We start from the raw sequence: 23,066 nt of genomic DNA on the forward strand, positions 1-23,066 counted from the left end.
CATCAAGTGAGTCAAAGCTATTTTTTTTAATCAACAAAGAATCCCAGTGACACTCAGAGAAAAAAAAACATTGGTACATAAAAGCAACGTGACTCAAAAGCAGCAAAAAAAAACAAAGGTGGGAACATCAAAATAATAGGAACAGCTATCAGTGAGATAAAGTATGTGCTGCACTATTTGTATTTTTTTTAACATGATGCAAACAGCAACAGTTGTGTTTTTCGTTTAAACCTTGCATGACAGATGAGAGATTGTACAGAGGAGATTCTTGCAATGCAGTTTACAATGTCTTCGGACAAAAACTGTCATCCAGTAGACAGTGGCACCTTGTTTCAAGAGGCCCAAATTATGAGTTTTCAAATTCCAAGATGGATTGATTGATTTTTATTTTATTTATTTAAAAATTTGCTGTAGTAGCAGCTTCCTGAGCTAGTAGCCTCTCCATAAAAATGTAGCATGGTGATCCAAGGAGCTAATTCTTGTCCGAAATGGAACTGGAGCTGGAAACCGCGAAACTGTGGAAAATAACGACAATAAATTTGGCAAAATAGTAGACAGCTTCTGTAAGTACAAATAGTACATGCGCAGAGTTGTTGTTGTGCCTTCTGGCTTATTCCAACATAATTACGAGGTGGGCTAGCTGCTAGCTCTGAAGCTTGCAGTGATTATGTAAAAACGTAGCATAGTGAATTCTTTACTGATACGCTTTAACGGTCGTCAACTGGGACGAAATGAGTTGAGATGTTGCGAGCGTAGCGTCCACACAGCAATTGTCGCCTTTCAGATTGTACCAATGAAGATGAATATTTTGTAAATCAGGGTAGCGCTATATGCTAAACATCGAGGCGCCCTGTGTTCAAAATATGCAGTTGTTTACAGTTGCCTTGGAGAAAGACAATACATCAACACGTCTTTATTTGGATCGTGCTTTCTCAACAGCTTCAGCTGTAACAAAGCACTTGACAAAACTGTTAACATAAAATATAACACAACACATAACATAAAACACGGACCAAAACGAGACCATCAAACTGACCCTGAACCACATGCTGCTTCATCAAGTTGGAAGACACGGGCCATTTCTATAACAGCTACTACAAAAAGCAATAATAAAGCTACTGTTAAAACTATTTTCTCTGGAAACTTTTTTTTGGTGGGCTCTCATTCATGGGAGTACCTAATAAAGTGTCCGCCTAGCAGATGTTTTGGAAGGGAGGCAGGAAGTCGCACGATGCCGATAAAAAGCCGAAAGAGGAGTGAAAGGCTACAAAATAAATAGATAAGTCTTGCTGAATGAATGAATGAGCGACGGCTATGCAGAAAGTGGGCGAAGATAGCGCACAATTGTCGTTTGTTGCCTTATCTGACAAAAAAAAAAAAAAGGCTACAGAGAGATGAAGGTCACGTCCTCTGATGATGTTTTTAGACTTTTATCCTTCACCTAGCTTTAATAAACTTTTTTTTTTTTTTAACATGTCCCGAAGCTGCTATGTTGTTGGCGCTGCGGGTAAAACGAAATGTTTGCACATGCTGTTTGCTAAAGAAATCTAATGACTGTGAAATCTTCCTCAAGAGAAACGTGTGAGAGTGTTTCTTTGGTTTTTCGGGGTTGAGTTTTTTTTTGTATTTGGATGTTTCTACTGAATAAATATCCTTTTCGGAACTGGCCACATCGCAGAGCCCATTTGGAGTCCTTTGATGCCTTACCAGAAACCTTTTGGTCGGAAAAACAACTTGAAATGCCGTTATTTTTTTATATTTTTTTTCCCCCGGTACCCTACGCCCCGAATTAAGAGTTGCTACGATTGTTTGTGTTGCCTTTAGTTTCGGCGTTCGGCATGCCTAGACGACGCAAGACATCGGCAAAATTGGCAGAATATAACATAACCCGGCAAAGCAGTGAGTGGGCCGGTAACTTTCAGTGGGAGGTCATTCAAAGAGAGGGATCGGCAACGGAAGCCTCCTCTTAGTTCTCGGTATCTAGACTAGAGTCTGGTCCACAGACCTGAGGCACCGGGCATGCGCATAGGGCCTCAGAGAGGGGAAATGGGGTCAGGCCATTTCAAAATTGGAAAACAAATCACAGGATCATCAAAAGAACTCTTTTGGGAGCCAGTAAAGGGACGCCGGAGTAGGAGTTATGTTCTTCCTCCAGTTCCTCCAGTTAGGAGGCGAGCAGCAGCATTGTGGACCAACTGGAGACACTTCATGGAGGATTGGCTCACTCCAAAGTCAAGTTGCCTGACAGTCATCCAGCCGGAAGGTGATGAATTTGTGAATGACGGTTTCAAAGTGCTCTTGAGAAAGAGAGGCTTTGATTTTAGCCGAGATGAAAGAAGCTGAATTGGACAATGGCAACAATTTGTAGGTCCGATTGAAAATCACTCGCCAGTTGAAGGCCCAAGTTGGAGACTGTTGGCTTAGGATAAGGAACCAGGGGGCTCCAAGTCCGCAGGATGGGATGTACAAAGGCCACTGAGACCGACCACCATCACTTCTCTCTACTTTTCATTGAAAACTCAAGAAATTTAGCGCCATCTAGGTCTCGATTTCCTCCGGACAGGATAAAAGTGGCCTCAATAGAAAGCGACACTCACAGACATAAAATCTGCCTGTGCGGCCGAAAGCCATTTTCTGAGGGCCAAATGGTGGCACTTGTGTGCATTGCGGCGGATTGTTTGTCTTTTACTGAGCGGCGGTGTGCAAATTTCAAGCGAGCTTCGCCGTTATTTACAGCCCGCCGCGCTACGGGACAAATTGTACCGTTGGTGTCAGAACAGAACGTAAATGAGTGGACAGGCCAGATTTAATAATTCAAGGAGTGTTTGGAAGAATGTGTGTGTGTTGGGGGTGGGGGCGGGGGGTTGGGGGGGTTCTGTGTGGCAGAGACACACATCATCCCGGCTTGTGCCTCAAGTCCAAACAAAACGTCGCCAGCTCTGAGCACCGTGGCTCCGTTCAAGGCCTTGTAAAGCAAGGTAGCGAGCCCCGGCCGCCCGGATTGGTCGGCCCCGAGAGTCTGACACAGAGCAGGACTTCTTCAGGTCTCGGCCAGCCTTGCCCTGTTTTGACAGGAAATTCTCTTTGGGAAGGTCTGGGAGGGCTCACACGCCACCGGATGCCCCGACGGGTAGACACAAAGAACCAGCGGGACACTTTTTGCTCCTGAACCCAATCCACTCAACTCGACGTAACCCCAAAAAGTAAACAATTCTCAGCGACTGGAGTAACTCCACAGGCGGTTGTGCCCCAAAGTGTAGACCGCTTCGAGTTCATACCGGAATTTAGGACATTTTGTACAAAAATTCTTGACATCATTTGATTCATCCAGCGCCACCCTCAACGGTAAACAAAAAAAATGTAAGCGAGGACTTGGCTTAAATCGCTGGTAGCGCTAAGCTAATTTATCCCACGAGGTGCATGTTGGTCTATTACTAATGTGAAATGTGGGAAAGCAGAGAAGGTCCTCCAATTCTGGAATGATGAAAGGTTTCTACATCGGCAATTTAGACCTTCATTTGACATTTGAGGGTCTGTCTTCCATCCAGACGTCTTCGATCAATACTTCACTTTAAAAGAAAATCAATGCACATTTGTCGTCACCTTTGAGCAAGAAAATACACGGATGGCTCGTGAGCTACTTTGTGTTCCCCGACAGCTGTCGCATTTTGTTTCGTTTGAAGATCGGCGGCTCACTTTTTAAACGAACAAACTCACCCAAAAAAAAATCCAACCAACCTCACCAATTCACCACCAGTGAAATACTTGACTCAAGAACTCGCAAAACTAGCGAGCCAAAATCCTCATGCTAACAAAGTGACAAGCTAACGAGTTAACAAACAAACAGCTTTACTCAAAAAGTCATGAACTTATCTTCAAGAGTAGCAAACTAAAAAGGCAAACATCATAACACACTCGTAAAACCCCCACTGAACAAAGCAAAATGCAAAGGAAAAAACCCCCGCGTACCGCAAGAACCTCACCGTGTAAAAACCAAACAAGCTAACTATGACATCAGTGAGGAAAATGATGGCAATCAATTGGCTGCTCTCATTTAATGCGCTCCGATGGCCGACTTCCAAAGGGCAAAGCGTAGGAGGCAGAAGGAAGCGCCGCTATCCCACCCCCCCCCACGTGTCATTAGCGCTTAGCGCTCATGTTGTTTAGCGGAGGTTGCGGTGACCTTGAAGGTCAATGCACATCCTGTTCTGACACGCGCAGGTAAGGAGAATCTCTGCGCGGCCGCGGCGAGGAAGACACGAGGAGAACTTTTACGACCGGAGAGTCGGCACGTTGGCGGTTGTTAAAAGCAGATTAGGCCACAAACGACAAGGTCAGACGTGTTTCGAGATTGACTTGCAAGGCCGGCGTCGTGTAGATAATGGGATGGATAATGGATGATGGAATGCCGGGATGCGGGGCAGGACATGGACACACGGGCGGATAGATGGAGAATTGATGGACAGACGGACAGACAACTAACAGGCAGTCAGTCGGATGGGCCGAAGGTCGGATGGACGCGGCTCGAGGGCTCGAGGACTTGACGGACGTCGACGGGACCCGCGGTGAGGTCACATTGACACGTCGCTTCGGCGGACTCGAGAGACGTCTCGTGTTCTCTGCAGCCGTCAGCACTGTCAACCCCCCTTACCCCTCCCCTCGCCGCAATCTTGTCCAGACATTCACAATCGCTGCCAGATCCCGTTGGTAGCAACTTCATTGCGAGCTGGTCCGCAGCCCAGAGTCATCAGTCAGTGGAACAAAGCCCCCGCCCCACACCCCCACCCGCAACCCCGTCGGTCCGTCCGGGCCGAGCCTTTCATGGACACATAAAAGACCCTCGGAAACCAAACGGAGCCTGTGATTGGTTGGGAAAGATAAGGCATCATCAATCAACCGAGAACAAACCCCAGGCCTTTGGAGAGGCCTTTTCACACTGCACTTAGTTTTCTAGGCTTTCACTGTGCCCCGTGAGTCTAAACTGGGGTTATTCTGATCAATATTACCTTGTTGGAATAGCAATAAAGCAGATTTATCCATGCGTTTTTTTTTAATCCACCGCAGGGCGCTGCCATTTTGTCCTGTACCCCCCTTTCAGCCTCGCGTTGTGAACGTCACGGCTCACCCGGTGTCTTGGTTTGAGCACATGATGTCGGTCATTCGACACTTTGACGACACGCTCGGTTCACTTCCACTCGACTTCATTCCCATTTCACGCCGTTAAACTCTTGACTGCAGAGTACCGCCAACAATTCACTTCGCTCACTGCGCATTCACACACTGCCTCTTTTTTGTCCCCGTGACGCGGCTCACCCCCCGCAAGTGTTAGTGCACTCCGACGTGAACTCTGCCTCCCCCTGCTGTCCTCTGCCCATTTCCCACCCACCATGGCAACAGGCAGAAGGCTCCCTTTAGCGAAGGATGACATCAGTTGGGCGAAAACGTGGCAGGGCAACCTCAGCTCACATCAAGACTTTGATAGCGACGCCGTGTGAGTCAGGCTTTGCGCCGCTGCGCGGTTCTTCCGCAATGTCGTGTCTGTATTTGTGTTCTCGCTGATGCTTGCGCAGCGGCGCGCAAATCCAAAATCATTCCAAAAAATCCACCAGACACCTCCCCGTGTCAACAGTGGAGAAAGTCAACTCTCCCCAGTGACTATTTACTCTGTTTGGGGGCGTCGAGGCTCCGGAGCCGAGAAGCAGCCAACGGCCAAGTCCTTAAAAGAGCCCCCGCTTCTGCCAAGCCCATTTATTTCTCCTTTTAACACTTGACAAGTCAAGTAAACCTTCTTCCTGGACTGTCAACTAGCTTAAGCGCTTTGCATGGAAGGCACGGGACGCTAATACTGAGCAGCAGCACCCAGAAAACAGCAACTTTCAAGTGCTAGTGGCATCACTAGAGCTTTTCACGAGGAACTTGGGCAAAGCTTCACAGAAGAAACAGTGTGGGGGTCGAGGATTGAGTGTCGGGTTGCGACGTCAAACATGCTTGGAGTACAGTACACAGTACCGTATTTCATCCACAGCGCTCTTTAAGCAGATTCATTTTGGTGGTTCAAACGTGTAGGCCGCAGCATGAGAAAGCTAGTAGGAGTCGTAGCATCCGTTTTTGCAGGTCAAAGAAGTGGAACTTGATTGACAGGTTTCATCACATTCAGCGGACCCGTTCACGGAATGATTGGCAATTCTTTTCATGCTTCAAATTTGACATTTTCAACATTTTACAGCGACTTTAAACGTACTTAACATCGGAAAAGGTAAAGGTAAGCAAACAACTGGCGTCTTCTTCTTTGCTGGATACCCTGTGGCACTTTTCTGCCACTTGCAGGCCACTGCGGGTATTGCGTCAGATTTGAGCCTCGTCTGTCGCCATGGAAGCGTCGTCAGCACACTGTGACGTTATCTGTGCACTACTAAAAGCTCCAAACATCACCATTACCACCCACCACGAATAGGCCACACCCGTAAGTGTGTGTGTGTGAGTGTGTGTGTGTGTATGGACACAGTGTTTATTTGCCTATGTAAACGGCGACGTCCAGAGGAACATATGAATGTGGTTCTAGGGGGGCGGAGTTGGGGGGGGGGGGGTTGACGTATTACATGTCCCCCCAAATAGAATTGCGCTAAATGAACTCATTGTGTGCGTCCTCAATGCAACCCAGTGTGGCAAGAAACAAATATCAATGCCCCTCTTTACACCCGCGCACACTTACACACAGACCCAGATAACTGTTGATTGATTGATTGGTTGATTGATTGATGGATTGGTTGATTGATTGTCTGTGTTTGTTTAGTCCCTTTGGTATTTCTGATTTGATTAAAGTATAGGAAGGGCGTAGTGATATATGTGCGTGATTGCTTTCACGACCGACTGCCGTAAAGTGGTGTCGTGTCGGAGCTGTTTTGGGGGCTTGGGTTGTTTTCAGACAAAGTTCCTGAAGTGTCCTTGATTCCTTCCAGGTCCTTTTCACGCTTGTGTGGGTCAGTCATCAAGTTGGTCATTGTGGTGTGGCTCCATCTAGTGGTCGTTTCGCGCAGCGCGGGCAGACAAACACTTGCGCTCAACGGTAAGCAAGCGGTAGGGGGCAGTGTTGCCCGACGAATAAGCTTCCGGTGCCACGGAAGGAGGAGAGACTTGGGACATGTTCAAACATCAGCTTTCGATATTAAAACGGATTGGAAAAAAGGAATCCCATACCATTTTTGGAAAAAGACATTTTCGTTTGAATTGTTTTTCAGATTTGTGTGTCAGGAAATGAACAATGTCTCAATGTTACGATGTTGTCTTGCCCTGCCTGCTCATTTATATGAAGCACACCACTTGCGAAGGGCTACCAGTTGGTTACACTTCTGAAATAGCAAATTTGCTCAAGATAAGAGAAAATATCCTTTATTTGTAATAAGCAAATAAGTTGGTTTCACCAAAATCACGAGTTTCTGACCAAAAGCAGCAAAAAATAACTTTTTTGGTGAAAAGGGAGACGTCAAGCAGAAAAGTGGCTTTGACGCCTTTATTTTTTTTGTTGCTATTGCAACACTTATTTTCAAAAGGTCTTTTGGTGGGAAAATAATCATTCCCTAAACCAGGGGTGCTCAAACCTTTTGGATCGAAGATCTACAAAACAGCTACAGAGCATCACAGCACCATCACCATGATTTTTGACGCTTGGTACGATGTTCTTTTTCTCAAATGCCAGATGTAAATGAGACACAATCCTTCCCCAATTTGTAACTTTTGACACATCAGTCAATAGAATATTTTCCCAAAAGTCTTTACAATTTGGGGGTCAATTTGACCCAACTGTTGACAAAAAATGTTTGGTAAACACAAAATTTCGCAGTTAAGTTCAGACAATTCAACAAAATAGTTGAAGTTTTGCTGTTGCAAAAAAATTGGCTTTCCTGCATTTCACAACAAAAGAAATAAAAATTAGCAGAACGGTTGTCCATTTTATTGATCTCCACTTAAAAAATATCAGTCAAAACAACTCGGCCAAATGGTGTGGAGCAAACAACTAACTGGTTTTGTTGACACGGTGATGCCTTAAATGTCAATCATGTATATTTCGTTATATTACTGTCCGTCCCCTCGCCCCCCTTTTCGAGCCAGGTGTTTTTCGTGTTCCAAAGTTCCGTTTCAAGAGCTCCGCCGACGCGTTAATGAGCGTTAAGAGAACACGTTTTACCGCTGGCCTCCGGGAGACGTTTAAGATGTCATCACTCCTCACCTTTGACAGCTCGCCATATTCCAACATGTCCTTTCATTACAATGTAGCCACTCCTCCGCAGCACTCGTAATTATCAGTGATTAGGAGCCACAGACGCCCCCCTCCCGCCCTTAATTATTGCAGCACCGGTGCAATTTTATGAAATCTGGTCATTTCTTTTAGCGCACGTCTGACACATGGCCTCTTTTCCTTGCTCGCCAGCTGGCTCTCACCTTACGAATAAAACGTCGTCACTGGCATTTTTTATTTCACGATTCATTTTATTCTATGAGCGAGCGTCATCGATGACTTTCTAAGCGGCGATTGATTGAGAGAAATGAGCAAGAGCAACTAAAGTTTCTTTGCTAGTAGAGCTACATCGCAATATTTCATGGATGATGACTTGAGTTCCATTTTTAAGTGGAGATTTTTTTAATGACCTCTGAAAGACAACTTGCATGGTTTTGTTGTGCGGGGCAGGATTGTTTTTCGTTGTCATTGATTGTCTATTTTTATTTATGACATTTTAAACTTGGATTACAAACACGAACGTTTCAGGAGTTCAATGCAAAAAGTGCAACACGGGATGAATTATTGCACGGAAGTCCCCCCCCCCCCCCCCCCTTCTTTAACTTTTGTGGCACCGCGAAAGCAGGCATAAAAAAGAGCCATTTTGTGATTGATCGTGTTGAGGAAACGTTGATGCGTCGGTTTTGGCTCAGGGCCAGCCTGTCGGTGTTACTCCGCGGGAGGTTCCCCCCCCCCCCCTACTTGTGAGGGGCTGACGAGTTTTTTTGTTGTTGTCAGGACTTGCGCGTTGCGAATTGTAGAAACCGGCAGACGAAATGGGTTCTCCATGTTGTTTGAATAATTGTTTTGTTTTGTTTTTTACGGATTGTGGGATTGATCATTTTCCTTCGCGCGATGCAATCAGATGAATCAAAAGTGGTATGCATTAAAAAAATCTACAAGAACAAATCGACTTTAAAAAATGTGATCTTATAATCATTTATTATTGGCATTTGTAATTGGATATAGGGGAATGAAAATTCTACAAAAAAATCGACAATGACATACTTATTTATATTCTGTTACTTTTTTATTTTATTTTTTTATGCAACCTGTACTGAACACGATACATTGGGACGGGAGGTGTTTTTACTTTGGCATTTTCAATTTTGTGGAAGCAAATGAAAACTGTCATGTCAATCCAATGCGTGATTTTATTTCATGTTTATTGTTTTGTGGAGCCTAATCATATGGATCCAAGTTACGATTTTCCATAACAAGGATATTTTTCAATCGTTTCGGAGTTAGTTTAGTGGGCGTGAGGCTCAAGCAAACTTGTCAGTTTCCCCGGGGCAGGTTCGACTCCCGGGGAGACTTGCGCCGTGTCTGGGGTTGACCACGCCCCCTCGCGTGCTGATTGGCTGCCGAGCTTTTCGCTGTCAGCGGCGTCAATACAATTCAAAGAAGTTTTGCACAGCGCCTGACACTTGTTGAGAGAAGCGGCCAAAAAAGAGAACACCTCCACCTCCACCTCCGGCCGGCCGGCTTCGCTGCACCCCTCACCGGGAGTGATGATCGATCCCGAGTCCCACCAGCAGAGCCAGCATCACTCTTCCGTACCCAAAGGCGCCCAAGAGCCCGCCGATATGGCCGTGTACTGCGACTCTCTGAGCGGCATGTACCACCACCACCATCACCATCACCATCCCTCCCACCACCACCACCACCACCAGCAGCAGCAGCAGCAGCCGCCTCAGAACCTCCAGCCCCCCGCTCACCGAGCCGCCGGCTTCGGCCTGGCCGAGTACGGCTCCCCGCCCAGCCCGTACCTGTGGGGCGTCAACCCGGCCCCGGCTGCGTCGGCGGCGGCGGCCGCGCCGTACCTGCACGCCGGCGGCCCCTCCGGCCCCTTCGGCCCGCCGTCGTACGGCTCCCCGCGGCCGTTCCTGGCCGGCGGCTCGTCGGCCTTCGGCGGCCCGGAGCTGGGCTGGCTGTCGGTGGCCAGCCAGGAGGAGCTGCTGAAGCTGGTGCGGCCGCCCTACTCGTACTCGGCGCTGATCGCCATGGCCATCCAGAACGCGCACGACAAGAAGCTGACGCTCAGTCAGATCTACGCCTACGTGGCCGACAACTTCCCCTTCTACAAGAAGAGCAAGGCCGGCTGGCAGAATTCCATCCGACACAACCTGTCGCTCAACGACTGCTTCAAGAAGGTGCCCCGCGACGAGGACGATCCCGGTACGTGAACGCACCACTCGCACTGGCCGCCACCTTTCAAGGGCCGCTCCACTTGCGCAAAGAAAATCGGAAACCTCTCGACTTGTCCGGCGCAACTTTCACTTCATCTCATTTCTTGATGATACGGGGAGCCACCTGGGATTGGTGAAAATTTACGTGATCAATTTCACACGCGAACGTGATTTTATGCTTTACCGCAAACACGTTTGAACAGAAAGCATCAAATCGATTCGAAAAGCACAAAAGTGGATTGCTGTCGCACCTGTATCATGTTCTCATAAATTCGACACGTTTTAGCGCGGTAAATGGCATCTTTTAACCTCACAAATGTCACAGTATAACGTGATAAGTTCCGGATCATAACGTCGTAAATTTCGCGGCAATTTCACGACGTAACGTAATAAATTTCACGACGTAACGTAATAAATTTCACGTGTCGTGATACGTTTCGCGTTGCAACGTCATCCATTTCACGTTCTAACCTGATCATTTGTCACGTTCAAACGAGTCGCGTTTGAAAAGGTGAAGGGCATCACGATATGACGTCAGGTTGAATGTTTTTTTTTACACCTGTTGTGGCAGCAACCCACTTCCGCATAAAATATCAACATCAAATTCGGCTGATTAGTTTGACTTGTGGTCCAAGGCCATTGCGAGACTTGTATTGATTGACACCAAATGAAAACAAGAGAGACAAACACATTTGAGATTCTTAAAACACATTTTTAAAAACCACCGCAAGCCTATTTCAACAGCAAACAAAAATTGCACGACCAGCATTATTTTCTTTCATGATTTTTTTTTTTACATTTAAACAATTTATTTACACAACCGGTTCAATGTAACAATTTTGCCATCAAAGTTTAGTGTGTCACCAATAAGTGACATTGATTTTACAATTACAAATCACCATATTGAACAGGTGATTTTTAAACGCAGATCGCAAACGAAAGAAGAAAAGAAGGTTGGAAAAGGTCTGACCAAAAATAAGATTTCTTTTTGGGCAGCATGGTCATCACGTTTGTTTCTTGCATGTTATATTGCGTGTGATTGAAACTGTTTCAATCACAACCAGTTTGGACATTTGAGGCCTTTGAGATCATTCCCCCACCCCCCCATCTTTTTTTTTGTTGGATTTTGTTTTTTTTGGGGGGGGGGGGCATTTTTCCGATGGTTGGCTGAAAAAAAGTCCAGATTATTTTACAAAGTATAAAGTGAACAAAGTTTTTTTTTGTGTTACCTTACTGACTTTGTCTTTTGATATTTGTTTGAGTTTAGAACAGAGAAAAGCCAAAATCAAGATTATCTTTCGATTTAGGCTGTCAACATCGAGCGTATTTAAGCTGTAAACGACGACAAACCCGAGCCCGGTCCTCGAGGGCCGCCGTCCTGCCCGTTTTTGAGTCCCCCCCCCCCTCCTCCAACACACCCGCTTCAAACGCTCAGGATCCTGATCAGGCTTCCGCAAAGCTTGCTGATGAGCTGATCATTTGACCCGGGTGCGTTGGAGGAGGGGAAACATCTCAAGCGGGCCGGACGGCGGGGCCTCGAGACCTGGACTCGTGCCAGTCGGAAAAGAAATTCATGACAGATGTGACTGTGCACACTCCAGGCAAGGGAAACTATTGGACGTTGGACCCCAACTGCGAGAAAATGTTTGACAACGGCAACTTCCGGCGGAAAAGGAAGCGGAGGTCCGACCCCGCGTTGGCGCCGGGGGCCACCAAGATGGAGGACGGCGCGCGGGCTCCCACGCCCAAACCCTGCGACAGCCCCCAGCTCCCGGGCCCGCCCTCGCCCTCCGACATGGACGCCCTGAGCGAGAGCCTCAAGACGCCGTCGTGCTTGAGCAACTTTTACGGCAGCATGTCCACCCTGGGGGCGCCGGCGGCTCCCGGCGGGCGACCGGCGGGGCCGCTGGGCCTGCTCAACGAGCTGTCCAGTAGGAACATTAGCGCCTTGCAGGGCCCCTACCATGCGGGCGGCCAGCAGGACTCGGCAGGGTCCGAGCACGGCGCCGAGGGGCTGCACTTCAACCGCGGCGTGTACTACAACGCCTTTGGAGGGGGGCAGGGCGGACAGTTCAACAGCCACTTGTACAACAGCTTCAGCGTCAACAGCCTCATTTACCCTCGAGACGGGGCTGAGCTATAGGTCACCCCCCCCCCCCTCAGCCCCCAACACACACCACCACAATCACTACCCCCGGAGTAAAACTTCCCAGACACTTCATTAGGTACAGGCGAAATAGGAAATTCCGTGTTTTGTGTTGCTAAGAGACTGTGCGCGTGTACCTAATGAAGTGGCCAGTTGGTGGATCTTTTGCTCATCATCAAGCGCTTATCTCCTTTGCTCGTTTGTAAATGTAGACGTGTGATTATGCCATGTTGTTTGCTCTCCTTTAAGCATCTTTTCTTTCTTTTAATATGTACAGTCCAGTGGTTTGCTTCTTACGAGTGCTGGCCAGGCAAAGTTCAGAAATGTCGCGCTTTGGCTAGATAAAGTTAAGCTAGTGGAACTTTAGCCGGATAAAGTTCGGCATGTCGAGTTTGTCTCGATTAAATTTGAAGCCGTTGAGCATTGGCTAGCTCAAGTTTGTATCTGTCAAGCTTTAGCTAGCTAATCTTGACAGCTTATCTGTCAAGCTTTAGCTAGCTAAAGCTTGACAGATACAAACTTTATCTAGCTAAAGTTCAAGGATGTTGAATTTTGGCTGGATGCTAAATGATGGCTAAAGGTAGTTCCGATATGTTGAGCTCCGGCTCGATCAAATTTTGGCAATGTCGAATTGTGGCTCAGGAAAGTTTCAGTATGTCGAGCTTTGGCTTGCGAAAGTTGGGATCTGCCAAGTTTTAGCTAGCTCAACTTTCGAGATGTTGAATTTTGGCTCGATAAGCTTTGAGGATGTCGAGCTCTGGCTCAATAAAGTGTCGTTATTTTAAGCTTTGACTCAAGTTTAGATGATCAAACCTCGGCTGGATAAAGATCAGATTTCCAGCTTTGGCTAAATATTCAGATATGTTTCAAATGATGCCAAGCTTCGGCCGGAGAACATTTAAATAAGTCGCGCTTTAGCAAGGCAAAGGTCAGACGTGTCAAGTTTCAACTCGAAAAAGATCCGATATGTGGAGTTTTGACAAGATATCGTTTGGACGTTTCGCGCTTCCGCAAGGTCATGTCGGGCCACGTGAACCTTTTGGCCAGATCAAATTTGAATCTGTTCATTTTCGGCGGAGATATAAAGTGTAGCCATGTCGAGATTTGGCGATATCAAGTTCTGATATGTTGAGCGTTTTCTGGAAAGAGATCAGATATGTCCAAGTTTTGCCTCGGTCAAGTTGACGTCTGCGCCGCTCGCGGCAAAACCCGCACGGAGCTTTAACTCGGGCGGATAGGCCGTGACCAGGGATTTCCAGATGTGACGAAATTCCCTCGTGTGAAGACGCGATGACCAAAACGCTTCAATTGGCGCCGCTTAATGAACTTGCAAATCACACGAACCTCATAGGGGAGTTTTTTTGTTTTGTTTTGTTTTTTTGCAATGTTGCTCCGTGGCGGCCCAACGTGCTCAAACCTGCCAAAGTTGCCGTTTCTTTTTTTTTTTTTTTTGGGAGCAGGGAAAATGTTTGGGTGGGGTAGGGGGGGGGGGTTGGTCGCCTCACATTACCTCACAGAGACGAGACACGTCTCCTCTTAGCTTCGCATGCAGTAAACATCACACCTTGTTTTGTTTTTTTTTGATAGCAACTTTATGACTGAAACGACAGCACTACGCCTTGTACGAAGAAACAAACAAACTAAATATATTTTTGTAAATTATAGTTTGGAAATATTTATGCTATTTATGCAGACAGGCCTTGTTTTTTTTTTTCCTACTCTAGTTTGAAAACAGCAGATGTGTACATGACGTCTTGGGTTTGATGAACAGATCTTATTTTCTATGTATGTATCAATCACTGCTGCCCGCTATTTTTTTTTTTCCTCAGGATTCAATCCATCAACTTTTCTCTGGTCGCCTTTTGCAATCTACACTCACACACGCAGGCAGTTCAAACTGTGATTGTTACAAATAAAGGTCCCGTTGTCATAACATGTCTTTGATGCTTGCAATGTGCCACTAGCCGACTCTCGTTGAGCTTCATCTTTGTGTCGTTGACGATAATCACATTTATGGATTTTTTTAATAGCCCATTTATAGGAAATTTGTATTCAAATACTCCGCACAATAAATATCGCATGAGTATATTTTGTATCAATTGATGATATGAAGGTCAATGAAAAAGGCTTGAATGAAAGAATTATTTTTTTTCAGAGCAGTTTTTAAATGTGAATCCATTTGGAAGTGACGACGCGCGCGCTCGAATCGCTGGTGAGCTTTGTCGGTGCGCTACGAGTGAAATATTTCACTGACATTTCGCATTTTTCAAACAGAAGCGATTCAGAATGATACAAATTCTAGTACAAAGCGTACGGTACATTTTCTTTGAATGACCGTACGATGTGCGTTTTCATACATACAAGAAAAATAGAGGCCCGCGTTCGGCATCGTCGAGAGCAAACGTTTGGCGCGGGTCCAAGCGAGTTTGTCGCACGTCTTGATGGACGAAGGGGAGGTCGGGGGCGGGGGAGACAAAGGCGCTCTTGTCTTTTTTCCCCCCCCCCCATGTCCTTCGCGCCCATCCGTCCGTCCTCTCCCGTCAATTAGTGGGCTTGGCTTCTCTCATGTTGTTAGCCTTTGATGGTTAGTGTTAGCCGAAACGGATACGCCGATCTGTACAATCCACACGCCGCAGCTGCGCCTGCCCCCGGGGGACGAGATTAAGAGCGTTTATCCCCATGTCATTTTTAACCTATCAACAAAACAATCCCAAAGTGCTTGCTGAAATGATTATTTTTCTTCTTTTGATGTGTAAAATTTTAAACTACCGCAGGGTAGCGCCATCTACTGGTGAAGAGGACATACTTGATGTCAGATTGATCATATGAAATCAGGCGAGTATCGGTCGTCACGTCATGAAAATCTTGTTTATGTCCGGTACATTCTCCAGAATGTTCCCAGCCTGGCAGCGCATCGACTGAATGAGCGAATCGTCTGCCAACTTGGCAATTAGAGAAGATCTACTGACCCGGGGTCTGTTTGACCACCTTCCATCGGTCCCGGGACATTGGTGACCCCCACCCTCCCCTCCCCACTTCCTGCTTACCTTCCTCATTTGGCACCGGCAACATCGGGTGACGTTGAAAAGCGCCATTGTGAAGGTGGCTGGGAAGCGGCTGCAAATCGGGCCCGGGGCGAAGTTTTGAGGGGTGATGCGTCGGTCGGCGTCCTCGAAAGACCCTGCCAGAGGTGTCACCTACTTAATGAGAATTATATTTTTTTGGGTGGGGGGGAGCAGCAGAAAGAGTCAATCTCAGACCATGAAGGATGATCAGTGGCCATTTTGGGCATCCTGGACAAAGCTCAAAAACGCTCAAAGGATTTTTCATTGTGAGCATGAAATGTCATTCATAGCGGAAACATTATTTTTTTATGGCAGATTACATTGAAGGCAACTTGCCAGCGCTTGGTCAAAGACAACATCAGCCATTTTGGTACTCATTGTTAAAAAGTTTCTCCGTTAGCTTCATTTATGTCGGAAACATCCATGTTTGTTTTCGAGGGAGCGGGCGTAGGCGGCCATTTTGGCTAAGCTAAAAAAAACGTGAGCATGAAATGTCATTCATGGCGGAAACATTTTTATTTTTTTATGGCAGATTACATTGAAGGCAACTTGCCAGCGCTTGGTCAAAGACAACATCAGCCTTTTTGCTACTCATTGTTAAAAAGTTTCTCCGTTTGCTTCATTCATGTCGGAAACATCCATGTTTGTTTTTGAGGGAGCGGGCGTAGGCGGCCATTTTGGCTAAGCTAGACAAAAAACGTTAGCATGACGTTCGTCATTTGGGGAGGAAGCGCATCACAACGGGTTAATGTAATCCACGTCATGGCGGGGGGGCCTCCATTAATCAAGCGTTCTTGTCGGCGTGTGCGCGCGCCCGCTCGTTTCCATTGTGCGGGCGGCCGCAGGTGCGAGACACGCTTTGTTGATCTTAATCCCCCCGGCCGGCGGAGAAGCTTTGAGCGCGCTTGACGTACCCCGAGCGGCGAGCCCTTTTGCTCCCCGGCCGCCGCGCTGCCACCGTCTCCCGCCGCCGCTCATGGGATCCGACAGGCGGAAAAATAATGAATAACACCTTCACCCGGAGATGACCCGGCTCCAATTCGCCGGCTCCACACGACGGCTGGAGCTACTTACCACTTAATTGAGCCGCGCTGGATCAAATCGTTCCCTGATTCGCCCGCCCCCACCGTCCCGACGCGCTATACCGCCCTGGGCTTGGCCGAACGCACACCCCCACCGCGGCCTTCGAGAGCGACTTGGAACATTTATGAATGGTCGCCTTTGGCTTCCTAACTTGCAGTTTGGAGGACGCGCCACCAACATTCACATGTAAGTCACAAACAAATGTGAACGAGCTCAACACCAACAAGTAAAACATGGCGGAGAGCGCACGGCGAGGCGTGTTTGGGCTTCGCTTCCGGCGTGTTTCCCAACAGCCGGCGGGCGGGTGGGGGGGACACTCCAATATTGTCAGCTGTGAGTCGCCCCCATTCTCAGCGGGGAACCTGTCGGGGTGGAATGCCCATGGTGGCCTCATGTGCGCACCCACTGCCCGACACTCCCACCACACACACACTTTTAATTGGGGCCTCCAGATCACACTGTCACTTTACACTGTGTAATAAGCTATTAGCCCCCCCACCGCATTAATCGACATGGACGTGGCCATTGTGTGCAAACGGGACTGTTGTTCTTCTGGCTATCCGTCCCCAGGCCCTCAACTTTAGGAAGAGGGGAGGGGGTGGGATGCGGTTGATGTAGGTAAACAGAAATGGGGGTGTCTACTAAGGGGTCAAGTTGAGGCGAGCTTGTTCTTGTTGCCCCCCAGGAAACAAGAAAACAAACTGTAACACCCTCAGCGCGGTCATCTTGCTTTGACAAAAATATGACTTTGCGCCTCGCCCGGTGACGACACGCAACCGACGGACCCCCTCGAATACGACACACCCACCACCAGCGCCACCGCCCTGATGGTGCTGCAGTGCATTATGGGACAGAGGAGGAAATGGCATGACTGACACAAGGGCCTACTTCAAAACAAAGGTTAGATTTCCTGTCCTTTTTCGGGCGTGGCTTCTTGAGACTTTTAAGCCATGTCGACCAAATCTCATGTTGCCAAGTCAAACTGGCATTGTTTTTTTAGAAACGGATGAGTTTATTTGTTAAATTCTGAATGTGTTGTCAAGACAAAATGGTGAGACCAATCAAAGTGGCAGATGTGCTGTCTTTTCTTTGGCATGACATTTTTGTGGGTCCACATATGATCCGTACCAAATGTCATGGTGCTAAGTGAAACTGGTCACTGGGGCTGATTTTGGTTTTGTCTGTTGAATTCCAGGAGGTGTTGCCCAGCCAAAAGCACCCGTGTTCATTTATTCTTTTTCAGTTTTTTTGTGTGTGTGTATTCTTATGATCGACCAAATTTCTTCCTGCTAAGTCAAACTGGCTTTGGGGGCTGAATTTTTCAAGTAATTATTGAGAGTGCTACCAAACTGGTTATTTCAAACCACCAGATGAGCTCCGTTTTTTGGGGCAAAACTTCTTGAAACTTTTTGTGAGTCTACTCTTGATAGACATGCTGACCAAAACTGACTTTTAGGTCTGATTTTGTCTGTTTTTTTTCTCCATTGGATCTTTCGAGACAAAACAAAAATGGCAGACTTCCTTTGTATTTTCAAGCATGGCTTCTTGAAACTTTTTGTGAGTCTACTCATGATAGACATCCTGACCAAAACTGGCTTTTAGGTCTGATTTTGTCTTTTTTTTTTCTCAATTGGATCTTTCGAGACAAAACCGAAAAGGGCCTCTTCAAACAAAAATGGCAGACTTCCTTTGTATTTTCAAGCATGGCTTCTTGAGACTTTTTTGTGGGTCTTCTCATGATTGACGTGCCTAACAATTTTCTTGGGACTGAAACTGTCTTTTGGGGCTGAATGTTTTGGTTGAATTCAAGAAGGTCCTAACTCTCTAAAAGCACATCTTCAAACCAAAAAGACTTCCTGAGTCTTTTCGAGCATGACTAGTTGAGACTATTTTGTTGCTCTCCTGAGCCGACACAAAGACCAAATGTCATGTTTGTAGCTTCGTTTGGAGGCATTTTTTTTCCCGTTAAATTCTGGTGATGGCTAACCGAGCCCAAATCAATGTAGCAGCTTTTCTGGGTCTTTTCAGGTATGGCTTCTTGAGACTTTTTTTTGTGGGTTTATTCAAGAAACACAAGTCTAAAAGTCAATTGGTTTTGATTGGTTGAAGTTTCTAGCGGAAAGCATGGTGGAAGTCTCCAACGTAACCTACAAATGGCGCTGTGGGGGCAGAAAAGTCTGGCAATGTGTCACTATGGGAATAATTGCTAACGTGCAACCCCCCCCCCCCCCACCCCCACACACACACATAGACTTTCTCCCTCCGTGCTCTAATCCAGCCCCCTCTGAGCTCGGGGTCTCGGGGAAAAGTTCATCCAGAGGGCGAAAGCAGCCTCCATGGCAAAGTAGGAGCTGGCTGATTGGTGGGGTTACGGGGGGTGCTGAGAGGCGGGGTTACCCGTCGGGCGACGTTCCGAACAGCTTGTCGGCACAATGGTTGGGGGGGCGTTTTGGGGAGTGTTACCGGTTTTGGAGGTTCATCTGGGTTCAGTACCCCAAGGGAACGGCAGGACGGAAGATGGAAATCTCCAAAGGGTATGTTTCCCCACCCCGCCATCCCGGTTTCCCGCTTGAAACCTTTCACACAGTGGCAGGCATGCCCCAAAATTTGCAGGTCGCCTTCATGACAACCAAACCCCCCTGCTCGCCCATTTCATGTTCACACAGTCAAGCAACATTAAGGGAACACAGAAATGATGGGTCGTGTAAAAGGGCACTTTGAACCCCTAATCTGGCTTTCAACTGTTACCTTTTACGCAGCCGCCGATCCTTCTCTAAAACCGGGAAATTCCCCAAAAACAGAAAGGTGACTTTTTACAGGCCGTGTGAAAGGGGATTTAATTTAAAAAAAAAATTGTGGATGAGAGAATACGGGACAAAGATGGCTTTGATGGGCTCACCTTTGTCCCGCTAGCCATCTTTGTCCCGCCATCGCTTGTCGGTGCCTTTCACACGATCTCGAACAAAGACAGCTTTGCGCCCTTTTCCCGATTTTGTTGCAATTTTACAACAAGTGCCATCTGAAAAGTCCGCTCATGACGGCACAGTCAGACCACCTTTAAAGGGAAACCCAAGTTGCGCAGAGAGAGGCCTAATTCCTGCCGACTGAGTGTTTCAAAAAGTGGGCACCCCCCCCCCATCCTCCCCAAAACATATCAGTTTCTCAAACCTATCTAAGCACACGCCTTCCTTTCTTACAAATGTTTGCGAGTGTTTGTTTGTGTACGCAGTGGCACAATGGTGGGGCGTCACCATCACGCTACTTGCTTGTTATGAAGTAAACGTCACCTCTGACCTTGCAGCAGGCCCTGCCACTCCAGCAAGATGCAAGCAGGAACGAACGCTAGTAGCGACACGCTAGCAGCAACACATTACTAGCTACACGCTACGAGGACGGTGATGGAATTATGGATTACGATGCTAATGACCAGTCCGAACCGACTGAAGTGCAACAATCATCCATAGTTGAAGTCCCGCCTCCGTATTTGAAGTCCTGCCCCGATATAGAGTTGTCAAAAGCCTTTCTGCTACATGATTAGCAACATGTTGCTAACATGCTTGACTTGTTAGCAAGAACCCAAGGACGGACCAAGTTGGAAAACGGCAACCCTCCGGAACCCCTCGGTGCAGGTGCAATCTCAGGCCAACCGCGACGCTCTGTCAGCTTCGCGGCAGGCCAGCAATGGTGGTGGTGAGGGGGGCGGGGGTGATACATCGGGGAGGGGGGGTGCTTCCTCTGTTGCCCGTTTGGACAGAAAACTGGAACGCTGCCAAGGGCAGCGAAGCAGGCCGAGGTCGGGGCACGCAGCGGGGGGGGCGGCCCTGAACTCGAGATGACCAATACTCATTGGGCCGCGCACCTCCCCGCCACCCCCTCTGCTGCTGCCCACTCATCTGCTTTTCTGTGATCGGCTGAGGCTGTCCGGATTCCTCTGGATCAGCCGCGCACCGTCAACATTCCGACAGACGCTCAAATGTTGGAAGCCATGAACCTCCGCCAATATCCTGAACAGGTGGTGCAGCCCTATCCTGTGTACACCCCATCAATTTTTTAAAAATGTAACCCTCCCTTCAAGAACTTGAGTTAGTGCACCCCTGCATGAACTCCCCGAAAAAAGTAAAAATTATCCTATTTTCTTCAACAAAAGTTTAAATTGACCAAATCATTCACCATTCTTACACAATTGGCACAGTTTCTCTTCTTGGGACTGATTTAACACCCCTCAAATTTCCAAATATTTTGCCAAACCTCTGAACCACAACCTACCTTCAACCTCCTGCCGCATTTGACGCACCCCCACCACCAAATGTCCCAAAATGTTGAAACCCGCTACGTAGTTTTCCCGCTACGTGAGCTTCAGCTGCGTTGCTTAGCTTCACCTGCTAGCGTGTTAGCTAGTCTGCGGCGCGCCCGACACGGCAGGTACTAAAGGAACCTGTAATAAAGCGACGGCCCTCGTGGGTAATTACAGCGAGGGGGGGTGTCTCTGAGTGTCTTGTTTGCGGTGATTCATGCTACAGTGGAGTGTTATTTGCCTGTCAACACTTTCCTGACACTTGAAACAACAGGAGGAAGGCTTCCTCAATTTTAACTTCGGTGCGTCACCTCACACACGGTGAACGCATTTTCTCCGGGGCGGCCTACGTTTAGAACGTTGTCACTAAAACGCCCCCCCCCCCCGCCTCCCCAAAAAATCAACTTAATAACATTTGTGTAATATTGCGCTCGAGTGTGATGTCACCTGCGCTCGAGTGTGATGTCACCTCATCTTGTGTCTTCTTTAGGCTAGCATGCTAGCTGATCGTACACTTTTGATGACCCTGATGTAAATGTGGATAAACCTGGAAATTTGGAAAGAAAAAAAAATGAAGACAGGAAAGTATTTGCGCTCAACCCAGTTTTGCTGAAGCTTATTGGATGGCAAATCCTCTTCAATCCTTCTTTTTACGCCTACAGAAAGCAACTGCTGTATGTTCATACAGTACATTTGGGGCATGTTTATTATGTATTTAAATGGGCTATTTGTTTATAAAGCTTGGTCACAAAACAAAGTCAACCAGGACCGTATCTGCCTTTGCTTACAGAATCCAGTGAGGGGAAACTTCCCAGCATGCACCCCCTGGCCCCCTCTCGAACAAGTCGGCCTTGCAGCTACGAGACGTCTTGCTTGGAAGTGACTGGCGGCGCAGTGCAGGCGCGCACACACACACATGAAGCAGACATCAAAAAGGCAGGTGGAGTAAAACCGTGAAATTACAGTCAAGGTGTCAATTACGCTTTGAAAGTCGGGCAAGATTGGGCCTGTCGCTGGAATCAGAACAAAAAATACGAGAGGAACCGAAGAGGCGGCAACGCTACTAATTCCTCTGTTTAATCAGAAGAGGCCCCCGAACGCCTCGTCCAACGCCGACTGGATTTTTCTCCTCCGGGCTGCTGCCGCTGCTACTGCTGCTTCTTCTTGAAGAGGAACACATCCACTTTTCTTCTTCTCCTCCTTCGCACGCCCTTTTTTATGACTTTTGATTAATGGACGTGTGTAATGAAGCTTAAATACTACTCAACAGCTCATTGACTGCAGCTTCAAAGAGCACTTAGCGCAATTTGGAATCCATTTTGTTCCCCTCCCCTCGAGGAAATAATGGATGTTGAAATCGTGTGCTGCGGGGTTCAACTGTAGCTGTCTGTTATAAAAGCGACATTGGAAGTCACTTCTTTACGGGTCGTAACTGTCATACAAGTGTAAAAAGAAGTGAACCGCTGTTGATTGTAAAACGTCAAATAAAATGAAAGAAATTAAAACTCAAGTAATCCAAAAACTGAACAAAATGGCCACCCTAAGAGATGCACGAAAACATAGCAAAATGTGTTTGAGACTTTTTTTTTTAAATTTAACACTCCTAACAATTTTTCAAAAAGGTTCTTCTTAATTTTAATGACAAAAAGAAAAACTGATTGGTGTTGCACATGGGCCTGGTACGTCTTAAAAATATATTAAACCTGTTTTTAATTCGGAGGTTGGGGGAGGGGGGGAGGGGGGGTTCTGTTGCAGTGAAGTAACTTCCAGACAGAGCAAGTCAAAGACATCCGACATTTGTCAACAGGTGAGATGGAAAGATGTGAGATGTCGACACTTACGTGTGTGTGTGTGTGTGTCTCTGTACTACATACTGTATTTGTCTTTGTGTATGGTTATTTGTTTTTATGTGAGATTGATATATCGATTGATCTTGAGCCTGATATCAACCGAAATGCACAATGTTCTCCCCCCACCAGCACATTGACGTGATGGTCAAACAGAGATGTCTTGA

At 47.2% G+C, this 23,066-nt stretch overlaps 1 protein-coding gene across 1 annotated transcript; it reads left to right on the top strand.

Annotated features, from left to right (window-relative positions):
• The first annotated feature begins 9,427 nt into the window (after positions 1 to 9,427).
• Positions 9,428 to 14,090, top strand: foxi2 (forkhead box I2). The gene is made up of 2 exons (XM_052085621.1): positions 9,428 to 10,453; positions 12,066 to 14,090. Exons 1-2 carry the CDS (start codon positions 9,787 to 9,789, stop codon positions 12,605 to 12,607), a joined length of 1,209 nt encoding a protein of 402 aa, XP_051941581.1. The 5' UTR covers positions 9,428 to 9,786; the 3' UTR covers positions 12,608 to 14,090.
• The last annotated feature ends 8,976 nt before the right edge of the window (positions 14,091 to 23,066 follow it).

Source organism: Hippocampus zosterae, chromosome 14, assembly GCF_025434085.1.
Source record: "Hippocampus zosterae strain Florida chromosome 14, ASM2543408v3, whole genome shotgun sequence".
Classification (NCBI taxonomy): Eukaryota; Metazoa; Chordata; class Actinopteri; order Syngnathiformes; family Syngnathidae; genus Hippocampus; species Hippocampus zosterae.

Coding starts and splice junctions, on each gene's coding strand:
- foxi2 (XM_052085621.1), top strand. CDS start 9,787: ATGATCGATCCCGAGTCCCACCAGCAGAGCCAGCATCACTCTTCCGTA. Junction 10,454..12,065: donor CCGCGACGAGGACGATCCCG/GTACGTGAACGC, acceptor TGCACACTCCAG/GCAAGGGAAACTATTGGACG.